Source organism: Periophthalmus magnuspinnatus, chromosome 21 (genome assembly GCF_009829125.3).
Source record: "Periophthalmus magnuspinnatus isolate fPerMag1 chromosome 21, fPerMag1.2.pri, whole genome shotgun sequence".
NCBI classification, from domain to species: Eukaryota; Metazoa; Chordata; class Actinopteri; order Gobiiformes; family Gobiidae; genus Periophthalmus; species Periophthalmus magnuspinnatus.
Window position 1 is genome coordinate 33273052 of NC_047146.1, and position 11616 is coordinate 33284667.

An 11616-nucleotide genomic window follows, 5' to 3' on the forward strand; every position below is an offset into this window, starting at 1 on the left:
CCTCAGGGAAAAAGGCCGTGTTTTCTTTGTTCAAAGCTTGAAGTAGTTAGAAGCAACTACTCAGAAAATCAAGGCTTCGATGATTTTCAAAACTTGTTAATGTTCAAATTTTTAAATGTATTTTTACGATCGAGAGCGAATTGACTCAGCATTAGCATACTTTTTACTCAGCCGTTATCAGTGAATCATTTGAAGTCTGATGACAGTTACGACCGAGGTAACACTGGGTTAATGATCATATGTTCAGCTAAAACACAGCTGAAGAATTCATTTACACATAGGACAAGTTCAAGAACATTACGCTCGCGTCATCGCTCGTTAGTGATTCAATCCGAAGTTTGTGTTGAGTTACTTTATTACATGAATTTAGACCCGTTTCATTCTGTGTATTATGGGTGAAAGTGGCTCAGTTGGTAGTGTTTGTCCATTGATCTAAAGGTTGCTGGTTCCTGCTCTCAGTATGAAAAAAACATCACCGGTTGCGCGGTCAGATCCATTGAGGCACATGTCGGCCGTGCGATTCCAGCTCCCACAGATAAATGCTCCATAGTGGACGTTTATGCTCGATTTGGGGGATAACTATAATTTATTTTTTCCTTTATACAAATGATTATTATTAACTTGTTCAACTCTTTCTAGTTGGAGTAATTCCTTCATGGTTGTGTCTTCTCTGTAGATGGCCAATAAGGAGGTCCATTTGTCGAAGTCGGGGATGCAGAGCGGAGGAGAGGAGGAACAGGATGAGGAGACGGCGACCCCACTGCCTCCACCCATGGAGATCATCAAAGATCCTTCTGCCCCAGACGACAAGGTAAGACAGGGCAAAACCTCCAGAACAATTCCTTCTACTAATATCTCCGTACAAGTCTGTCTCTTTCCCTTGCTACTAATCTTGTTTGTTTCGTTCCTTTTGGGTCTAACTGTCCCCTGTCTCAAACCTTCTCCTCTGCTCCACCTGTGCTCTCAGTCCTCCACCCTGCTCACCTCCATGCAGCCCTCCTCTGAGGTCCCCAGTGCTGCTGAACTCGTTAGCGCCATAGAAAAACTGGTTAAAACCAAAATGGTGAGTTCAGGTGTATTCACAGTTGGCCGTCCATTTTCAAAGGAGTTTTGTTTTTAAGACCATCACCTGTAAATAGTTCAAAGTTCACATACACTATATAAAAAGACACGTGCGCTTTTTTCCCCTCTCTGTCTGACATGAAAATCAGACTAAACCCTTCTTGTTTTAGGTCAATTAAGATTAACTAAATTATTATTATTATTTTTATTTTTTATTTTTTTTATGACTTTCCTCAAAGTCAGAAGTATACATACAGTTTTAAACTATTTGGGTAAACCCTGGCTTTGGAATCTTGTGATAAGTTTATTGAGAACATTTTGAGTTGATTAGAGAGACACCTGAGAACACCATCCAAACTGTGAAACACGGGGGTGTCTGCATCATGTCGTGGGGCTGTTTTGCTGCAGGAGGGACTGGTGCACTTCACAAAACAGATGCATCAGGAGGAAAGAACATGTGGAAAAACTGAAGCAACATCTCAACACATCAGCAGGAAGTTAAAGCTCGGAACAAATGGGTCTTCAAATGGACAATGACCTGAAGCATATGGCCAAACTGGTGACAAAGAGGCTTAAGGATAACAAAGAGGCTTAAGGATAACAAAGCCAATACTTTGGAGAGTCCACCATAAAGCCCTGAAAAAAATATTCATTATTCTGGCATTTAGCAAATAGAAATAATCATAATAATAATAAAACTTTAGTCCGATTTCATGTGAGACAGTGAGAAAAAATCACATATGTATGCATGTAAACTTCTGGTACTTCTGTTATTGAATTCACTAAGCAAGATTTTTGTTATTTAAATGTAATTCTCATGAATGTACACCTGATTATTATAATCCGTATCCAAACACATCCGTCTGTCCACAGCCCCTGGAGTCGGGATCATACCCAGCTTTCCCATCCCTGTCACCTCCAGAACAGACCACACCGGTCCAGCCTCGAAACCCTGAGCTGGAGCAGAGGGCCAAGGCCATGAGGGGGCGAATGTGAGCACAAACATGTTCAGAACACTGCGTTCTGCTTTGGGTTTCTAACAGTCTCTCTCATTCACACAGGTTTGTCTTGAATGAGCTGATTCAAACAGAAAAGGACTATGTCAAAGACCTTGGAACTGTAGTGGAGGTAATTCAGTGTCTGCACACCTGTCCCAAAGCCCGAAACGCAAAACAAAACCAAAAGACCTGTTATTAAACCTGATCATACTGTCCAAAATAAACATTTGCTAGCATAGCCGCCAGTACAAAGTGGATGTAGTGTTCCATTGCTGAGTTGGTACCAGTATTTCAAAAATAACTTCTTAGACGAGTGTTTGTCGTCAGTCTTAAACATAATGCCTTTTTCCTTGCGCCGCAGGGCTTCATGAAGAGGATAAAGGACAAAGGCGTCCCTGAAAACATGGAAGGAAAAGACAAGATTGTTTTTGGAAACATTCAACAAATCTATGAGTGGCACAGAGAGTAAGTCCTACCCCCAAGTCTGACTGCAAGAAACAAAGACGATTGTTGGCTGTTGGGTGAAAAGTCAGGTCAGATGTTGGGTCAGATGTTTGGTCAGATGTTGGGTAAAATGTTTGGTCAGATGTTTGGTCAGATGTATGGTCAGATGTTGGGTCAGATGTTTGGTCAGATGTTGGGTAAAATGTTTGGTCAGATGTTTGGTCAGATGTTGGGTCAGATGTTTGGTCAGATGTTTGGTCAGATGTTGCATCAGATGTTTGGTCAGATGTTTCTTTAAATGTTGGGTCAGATGTTGGGTTAGATGTTTCGTCAGATGTTGCGTCAGATGTTTCTTTAAATGTTGGGTCAGATGTTTCTTTAAATGTTGGGTCAGATGTTGGGTTAGATGTTTCGTCAGATGTTGCGTCAGATGTTTCTTTAAATGTTGGGTCAGATGTTTCTTTAAATGTTGGGTCAAATGCTAACCAGTATTTGTTTTTGTAGCTATTTTGTGGGGGAGTTGGAGAAATGTCTGGACGACCACGATCACCTCGCTGAGCTGTTTATCAAACACGTGAGCGTTTTGTGAATCTCAAATGGCGCCGAGTTTTACATAATAATGTTTATCGTGCTTTTTGTTTCCAGGAGAGACGACTTTACATGTACGTCGTCTACTGTCAGAATAAACCCAAGTCAGAGTACATCGTAGCAGAATATGATTCATATTTTGAAGTGAGTTAAGACTCTTCTAAAGTCTAATATTCTCTGGAGTCATGTTTGTTCATCATTGTGTTTGTCTTTAGGGAATCCAGCAGGACATCCAGTCGAGGCTGAGCATCAGTGATTTTCTCATTAAACCCATCCAAAGAATCACTAAATATCAGCTGCTGTTAAAGGTATGCTCTGGTCACCTATGTCCAGTTACCCATGTCACCCATGTCCAGTTACCCATGTCACCCATGTCCAGTTACCCATGTCACCCATGTCCAGTTACCCATTTTACCCATGTCCAGTTACCCATTTTACCCATGTCCAGTTACCCATTTTACCCATGTCCAGTTACCCATGTCACCCATGTCCAGTTACCCATGTTACTCATGTCCAGTTACCCATTTTACCCATGTCCAGTTACCCATGTTACTCATGTCCAGTTACCCATTTTACCCATGTCCAGTTACCCATGTTACTCATGTCCAGTTACCCATGTTACTCATGTCCAGTTACCCATGTTACCCATGTCCAGTTACCCATGTCACCCATGTTACCCATGTCCAGTTACCCATGTTATCCATGTTACCCATGTCACCCATGTCCAGTTACCCATGTCACCCATGTCCAGTTACCCATTTTACCCATGTCCAGTTACCCATTTTACCCATGTCCAGTTACCCATGTCACCCATGTCCAGTTACCCATGTTACTCATGTCCAGTTACCCATTTTACCCATGTCCAGTTACCCATGTTACTCATGTCCAGTTACCCATGTTACTCATGTCCAGTTACCCATTTTACCCATGTCCAGTTACCCATGTTACTCATGTCCAGTTACCCATGTTACTCATGTCCAGTTACCCATGTTACTCATGTCCAGTTACCCATGTTACCCATGTCCAGTTACCCATGTTACCCATGTCCAGTTACCCATGTCCAGTTACCCATGTCCAGTTACCCATGTTACCCATGTTACCCATGTTACCCATGTTACCCATGTCACCCATGTTACCCATGTCCAGTGAGCGGTGCAGGCTGTTTCTGGTCTAAAACACTCATTTCCTTGCAGGACTTTCTGAAGTACAGCTTAAAGGCTGGGATGGACTGTGAACAGATAGAGGTAAAATGTGACTGTTTTCTGTCCCTTTGTCAGTTTTTTTCTTTTTTTCTGACGTCTAATTCTCTGCAGAAAGCCGTGGACATAATGTCCCAGGTTCCTAAACTTTGCAATGACATGATGAATCTGGGGCGACTTCAGGGTTATGAGGTAAAACTGGTGAATTTAAAATAAAATAGAACAAAAAACAGTAGTTTGTTAATAAGTCCTGTCTCCTTTCAGGGCAAACTGACCAATCAGGGCAAACTACTGCAGCAGGAGACCTTCTTTGTGACGGAGCAGGACTCTGGGGTTTTGTCCCGCTCCAAAGAACGCCGCGTTTTTCTCTTTGAGCAGATCGTCATCTTCAGTGAGCTGCTCCGTAAAGGCTCGTCCACACCAGGATACCTCTTCAAAAAGAGCATAACGGTACATTCCAGTCCTGTTCATGATGGGTGCAGAGGTCAGACAGTGACGGGCCTCATGGAAGCACCTGCTCTGTGTTAAATGGACTTTTTGCTCCTCAGGTGTCGTATCTGGGTTTGGAGGAGAGTGTGGATAACGACCCCTGTAAGTTTGTGCTGTTGTGTCGACGCACGTCAGAGCGTTTCACTCTTCAAGCGGCCAACGTTGAAATCAAACAGATCTGGGTCCAGCACATAAAGGAGCGCTTGGAATATCGAAGCAACTTGTTAGATGGTAAATGTGTAAATATATATTTATGTATGTTTGTATAAAATGTAGTCTGTAGGTCAGAGAAGAGCATCTTTATCAGTGTCTGTCACAAACATAGGGTCATATAAAGGCACTGTGGGATTAAAGCACTTTATTAATAAGATTGTTTCCAAAATGCAGCAGAAATCTTTGCAATCTCTTTTTTTATACAGATTGATATCAGTCTGGTCCTCATGCCTTCTGCTGCGTCTCAAGCCCGGTCTAATGTGATCGTCCAATCAGATCAGCTTTTTCAGTGACGCTCATTAAAATAAAGGAGCTCATTGGTCACCTGTGATTTACAAATAAAATGACATTTTTCTCACCTCAGATTCACAGAGTTTAGGCTTAACTCTTTGATTCTGCAGAAATCCACCATGTTTTTCAGCCATGATATTTTTTCCTTTATTATTTCTGACCATGCCTGTCCCTGATTGGCTAATGGTCCCATCAGTCACGCCTATCTGAAAACGAGATTCACCGGAGACCAGACTCACATGTTTTGTGTTGGACTGTGTGTTCTGGATCCAGGCAGCAGACGTCAGGACTAACCACAGACAAAGAGCTCGGAGTTTAGAATCTACACATTGATAACTATTCTGTGTGTTTCACTGCAGCTCTACAGTTTCCCCAAATGCACCAGAACGACAAGAGCTCCTCACTGAACAGACAGCGCTCCACCTCCAGCAGCCAGCAGGGGGCCCACAGCCGCCCCTCGTCTGCAGTGGGCCTCAGCGAGAAGGACGTGGACAGGGGCAAGAGCCAGATCAAAGTGTCTACCTCCAACGGGGGCTCGTGTTTCAATCCCAGGGTAAGACGAGAGAGGCTTTTGGAGATGTTTGTGTTCTAGAAACTGTGAGGCTAACGTCACTTTGCCCTTAAAACAAGGGTAAGATCTGGGCCACTGCAGATAACTGCTGGAGCAGTTTTATATATATACTTTTTCTTAACTTTTTGACCTACTTCAGCTCAGCTGTTTTGGCAGTTCCACTTTTTGCCTTCTGCTCTACAACATCAAAATGAATGCAGTCTGTCAAGAGTTCAGCTCAAATAAAAATGCTGAACCAAACAAAGACGCGTTTCTGCAACGATAATGTGAAATATTCTTGGCTTAGTTTAGGTTTGGTGTTGTAAAGATTTAAACTATGTTAATTATTGTCCTTGCTGTGAGGGATTCAGTCTTAACCTGTCGTCTTGAACGGCAGGTTAAACTGGATTTTAAACACTTATATAACACAAAGGAATGTGCCTGTTGGCTGATGCCAGCACATATAGATACTTGGTTCAGATTCTAACTGCCCCTGTTGTCTCCTCTTTGGTCTCACCCTGATGTTCCTCAGGTTGGACCTGATGGACTCAGCAGGACTGTGGTCCAGCTCTCTGAATGCTCCTAACTTTGTCCACTCGTCTCTCCATCCTCTCCCCACGTTTTCCTCCTTGTGTTCTCTCTCTTCCCTCTTCCCCGTTCCACCTTCTCCGCTCTCAGGACAGCGATGGCGGCTGTAATGGCTTCTCGTCCACCATGTTGGTCACTCAGGACTATTCTGCTCTCAAGGAGAATGAGATCAATGTGACTCAAGGAGAGGTCGTCCAAATCCTGGCTACTAACCAGCAGAACATGTACCTGGTTTACCGTCCGGCCAACAGCCAGTCCCCGGCGGCAGAGGGCTGGGTCCCAGGTCATGTGCTCGGCCCGGTCACCAAACCCCTCAGAGACTCTTCTTCGGCCTGTTCCTTCTCCGCAGCCGTGGCCGACGCAAACAATATCAAGTAAGTCCCGCCCACCTCCACCAGCACTTCTGATTGGTTTTGAGCGCTCAGACTGGACAAACTGAGAGTGCTCAGATCCATTTTTAAAGACTATCCCAAAACCCTTATTTATGAACTGGACCTCACAGGGGACGTTTTGTTTTTATGTTTTTGATTTGTTTGAGGTACAAACCCTGTCGATCTGCTGCACAGACAGCGTCATTACTGAGCCAACACTTTGGATCCCCAGTAACACAAACACTGAGCTCTAGGTAAAAATATAAAAGTAAACCAGAAAACTCCAGTGTGGAGCTAAAACCGGACGTTTCAGTTTCTAACACCTGCCTTTTCTTCTTTTGTATTTGATTCCTTTTGAATGTTTTTTTGTAAAATGCTCTGTGCATCTGGGGCGTTGGCGTGGACACTTACACAGGTTTATGTTTGTTCTGTTACTTTTATTTTCCCTCTCGATGTTTGTTTTGTTTATATTCCTTCTCGATGTTGTTTTGTTTATATTTGAACAGTTTGTACAGTTTTGACTGAAGCTCTAGAACATTCCTGTTTAAAAGTCCATTTGCACTATTTAAGAAAAATATGAATGAAGTAAATCTGTGCAATATGTTTGATTCAAGCACAGAGGGTTTCCTGCTTAGCTAACCCGCTGTGTTACAATCGGAGGGTTAGCTAACCCGCTGTGTTTGAATCGGAGGGTTAGCTAACCCGCTGTTACAATCGGAGGGTTAGCTAGCCCGCTGTGTTAGAATCGGAGGGTTAGCTAGCCCGCTGCGTTAGAATCGGAGGGTTAGCTAGCCCGCCGCGTTTGAATCGGAGGGTTAGCTAGCCCGCCGCGTTTGAATCGGAGGGTTAGCTAGCCCGCCGCGTTTGAATCGGAGGGTTAGCTAGCCCGCCGCGTTTGAATCGGAGGGTTAGCTAGCCCGCCGCGTTTGAATCGGAGGGTTAGCTAGCCCGCCGCGTTTGAATCAGAGGGTTAGCTAGCCCACCGCGTTTGAATCAGAGGGTTAGCTAGCCCGCTGCGTTTGATTCAAGCTCAGAGGGTTTCCTGGTTAGCTAACCCGCTGTGCTGTTTCTAGTCTAATTTTAAATGTTAAATATGTAACATAAACCTTTTGGAGCATGGCTTTAGCAAAGCAACGTGAAGCTTCAGTCGTTCTGGGTTTGTAGTTTTAATATTTGTAAATAAACTACAGCAGTAAACATGAACGTGCTGTGTGCTAATTTACCTTAAATGTATTTGAATGGATTTTATCACAGTAGCAGTGACTTGCACTAATCTTTATATTTGGATACAGCCGTTTGCTCTATGCCCTTTATGTATTTTTATTATCTCTGTTAAACTTTGAGTTTGTTTAAGTTGTACTAACACTTCAGACTCCGTATGAACCTAAAACGTTTTATTGGTTTGATCAAACTGATGAAGAGACTCAGAGCCTGTGATGTTTGTGTGTTTTATTTGTGCGTTTGTCTCTCTCCTGTTTAAAAAGCACGGTTTAGGAAATCTTCAGTATCATTACTATTACATCTAAGTAAAAATGTCATTTTAGATGCACCGTACAGTTATATTTTAAATGTAAATGAATACATAAAGGCTATTATTATTATTCCATAATTACCCAGAGTGCATTGTGCTCTGCAGTCAGCTCTGCTCCTCAGTCTCTCATTGGTCAGTTGATGTTTGCTGTTCCTGTACTGCACAGAAAGTCATTATCGTGGAACACACTGCGCGCCAGGAAGCGCGCCGAAGCCAAAGATGTTCCTCTGGGGGTCAGAGGTCAAGAGAATGGGCTTGTCCGTAAGCCCAAAGAAACCACGCCCCCCTCGTCATTGGGGTCTCCCGGCGCCAAGGCCAAGGGCAAAGTGAGTAGAGTAGGTGGAGGACGTGTGGCCGCGCCCGGCTTCAGGCTGGGTTTATTTTTGTGTGCTAGTGGTTCTCAACCTGCAGCCAACTCATTTGGAACTGACACCAAAGCACATTCACAAACAGGTCTGAAGATCCACTGTCACTGCACTCTGAACACAGTCTCAATATTAAAGGGTTGAGAACCTGTTTTTGTTCCCTTGAGTCGTTTTTATTTTCACTAACGCTTTGATTTTGTGATGAAATGCTGATGTCCTTGGTTTATTTGTAGTGCATGGAAAGACACTAACCTGAAGTTAAACATTCAGCTGGTCAGTTGCTCGTTTCACATTCTTCGACCTCGTTGCTTTTGTTGGTTTTTGCTTCCCTCCTTTTTTTTCTTTTCATCACTTTCTTTCATACTCTTCATATTCTCCTCCGCTCCTCTGTCCATTTCCACCCTCCTCCTCCAGGATGTCCACACGTCCGACGAGTCCGACTGTGAAGATGACCTTGACCCGAAAACTGGGATGGAGGTAGGACCCGTTCCAAAATGTGACACCGTTTTCCCAGTTCAAGTTGGACTGAACAAACCTCGTGCTTATCTTTGTGTTTTTTTAGCTTCTTAACCCCAACTTCATTCAGGAAGGTGAGCGTGTGTTTGCTGTCACTTTATAAAGCAAGTTATTAAAAGGTACTGACTCAGACGTGTCCGCAGTGGCCCCTGAGTTCCTGGTGCCTTTGTCCGATGTGGTGTGTGCGTTTGGAGAGACTGTGGTCCTCTGCTGTAAAGTGTGTGGGCGTCCCAAACCCACCATCGCCCTGAAGGGCCCTGACCAGAGTCCAGTCACCAGCAACAGCCGCTTCTCCATTGAAATCAGGTGAGGAACATGTTTCCACCCACAAACCCTGGAGTTTAATGATACTTTTAAATGTATTTAATATCTATACGGTATATATTTGCTTTGTTCAGGGACACGGGGGACATCCTGTTAAAAGTGTGTAACCTGATGCCTCAAGACACGGGTATTTACACCTGTGTCGCCGTCAACGATCACGGCTCCGCCTCCTCCTCGGCTTCTATCAAAGTTCAAGGTATAATATATAAAGTGTTAACATGATGTGTAGAATAAACTGTGGTAATATTTATACTGCTGTTGAAGGTATCCCCGCAGCCCCGGGCAGACCCACGGCACAAGAGGCGAGCAGCACCTCCGTCATGGTGCACTGGCCTCCACCAGCTTCATCCGCCCAAAGCGCCGTGAGCAGCTACAGTGTGGAGTATCGTCAAGAGGGTACGTGTTTCATGTTTATTCATTACTTTGTTTGGCGTGATCATAGACTCTTTATATAAATGGACATAGCTAACCTGCTAGCCGCCACGTTCGAAACAGGAAGTGATCATGGGCGCACTTCCGGCTCCCTGGACTCAAAACTGTCCCCCCTCTGTATCTGCTGCTGTGAGCCTCGTCATTTTGGTTTTAAAATGTTCGTATTAACCCTCTACATGATCCCGGTGGTTTTATTTTGCTTTTTTTCTCAGTGAATCATGATATGCACATTGATAACAGACAAAGCCTTTCCCTGAGGTTTCACCCACTAGTGTTAGCAACAGGTTTGGACGGCATTGCTAAGCGCCCGCTCCAGGTTAAACCAGCGGGACGGGGTGTTACCTTCAACAGCCTCGCTCCTGATTGGCTCTTTGGTTGCTATGATACTCGTGGTCTCTGTACCTGCTGGAGCCTCGATGAGCTTCATTTGGATCTGAAGCTGTGGTGACGTCACACTCACTCAGTCACTTTTTTACAGTTTGTGGGCGGGTGCTTTTAGTTTTGCATCAGTCAAGGGTAGAATGGATCGAAAAGTTAAAAAAGGTGAAAAGTTGAAGAACGTGGAGATCTGTCTGTGTTTAAACATTTAAGAAAATAACATAAGTTCTTTTCATTAGAACAAAACTCCAGTGTGTCTAAGCACGTGCACTTTATGGACCCTTTTGTTCCTCTCCTTCAGACTCGTTTCTGTGGCAGCAGGTGTCCAGCAGTCGAGAGGAGTGTGTCCAGATCCACACTCTGATCCCGGGGGGACATTACCAGTTCAGAGTGCGTGCCTCAAACCGCTGGGGAGTCGGACCTCCATCTGAGCCGTCCAACATGATCACGTTACCCAGCGGCAGTAAGACTTTTATTTTGAAACTTTTATTCATCCTTAAACTGATTTTGTATTTTATTTATTTGCCCTAAATAAATGTTTCAGATGCTGGTTACGATGGAGCCACAGTTCAATGGAAAGAGAATTTTGAGACGTCTTTTTCAGAACTCTTAGAAATTGGCAGGTAAATTACACTGATTGAACATATTTGAGATGACAAACTATTATAATGTTTTTGTTTTTAGGGGAAGGTTTTCTGTGGTCAGAAAATGTCTGAACAAATCTACTAAGAAGGAGGTAAACAGCTGATCATGAGCTAAGCCTATTTTAAATACTTAAACGTTTATTTGAGTCTTTTTCCCAGGTCGCCGTTAAGTTCGTCAGTAAGAAGATGCTGAAAAAAGAGCAGGTAGCTCATGAAGCAGACATCCTGCGTCAGGTACAGAGTCAACAGGTGGTGGCGCTGTTGGATGCATATGAATCCCCCACATTTCTCATGCTGGTTTTGGAGTTGTAAGTCAAATTTAACTGTTAATTTATTTATATTTGTCTATTCACTTTTTGATCTCTCATCTAAAATAAAATACACTTATATATTTTATATATTTAGACTGGAGGACGGGCGTTTGTTGGACTATCTGGTGGCTCACGATGAGCTGATGGAGGAGAAGGTTGCGTTCTTCATCAAAGAAACACTGGAGGCTCTGCAGCACCTTCACACCTGCAGAGTGGCCCACCTCGACTTAAAGGTGAGCTCCACTTATCTCCACACAGAGTTAAGACTTTATACTAATCTGAATAATCCAGTTTAATTGGATGTCTTTGTGGGCTTTTGTTT

At 43.7% G+C, this 11616-nt stretch overlaps 1 protein-coding gene across 5 annotated transcripts in view; it reads left to right on the plus strand.

Annotated features, from left to right (window-relative positions):
* The window catches only part of kalrna (kalirin RhoGEF kinase a), a 139491-nt gene that overhangs the window by 124919 nt on the left and 2956 nt on the right, over positions 1 to 11616 (plus strand). For 2 of the 5 annotated variants that reach the window (XM_055230869.1, XM_055230870.1), the window contains 24 exons: positions 677 to 811; positions 1936 to 2054; positions 2124 to 2190; positions 2422 to 2525; positions 3009 to 3078; positions 3150 to 3236; positions 3308 to 3400; positions 4286 to 4336; positions 4406 to 4483; positions 4556 to 4741; positions 4840 to 5011; positions 5644 to 5837; positions 6513 to 6796; positions 8491 to 8650; positions 9104 to 9166; positions 9252 to 9279; positions 9349 to 9511; positions 9604 to 9725; positions 9794 to 9925; positions 10641 to 10802; positions 10884 to 10962; positions 11024 to 11075; positions 11143 to 11291; positions 11389 to 11527. In XM_055230869.1, the coding sequence (XP_055086844.1) occupies positions 677 to 811; positions 1936 to 2054; positions 2124 to 2190; positions 2422 to 2525; positions 3009 to 3078; positions 3150 to 3236; positions 3308 to 3400; positions 4286 to 4336; positions 4406 to 4483; positions 4556 to 4741; positions 4840 to 5011; positions 5644 to 5837; positions 6513 to 6796; positions 8491 to 8650; positions 9104 to 9166; positions 9252 to 9279; positions 9349 to 9511; positions 9604 to 9725; positions 9794 to 9925; positions 10641 to 10802; positions 10884 to 10962; positions 11024 to 11075; positions 11143 to 11291; positions 11389 to 11527 (2889 nt within the window). Of the gene's footprint in view, positions 1 to 676; positions 812 to 967; positions 1064 to 1935; positions 2055 to 2123; positions 2191 to 2421; positions 2526 to 3008; positions 3079 to 3149; positions 3237 to 3307; positions 3401 to 4285; positions 4337 to 4405; positions 4484 to 4555; positions 4742 to 4839; positions 5012 to 5643; positions 5838 to 6512; positions 7993 to 8490; positions 8651 to 9103; positions 9167 to 9251; positions 9280 to 9348; positions 9512 to 9603; positions 9726 to 9793; positions 9926 to 10640; positions 10803 to 10883; positions 10963 to 11023; positions 11076 to 11142; positions 11292 to 11388; positions 11528 to 11616 lie in introns of those variants that run through there. The other 3 variants (XM_055230871.1, XM_055230872.1, XM_033986554.2) reach the window with 2 other exon arrangements.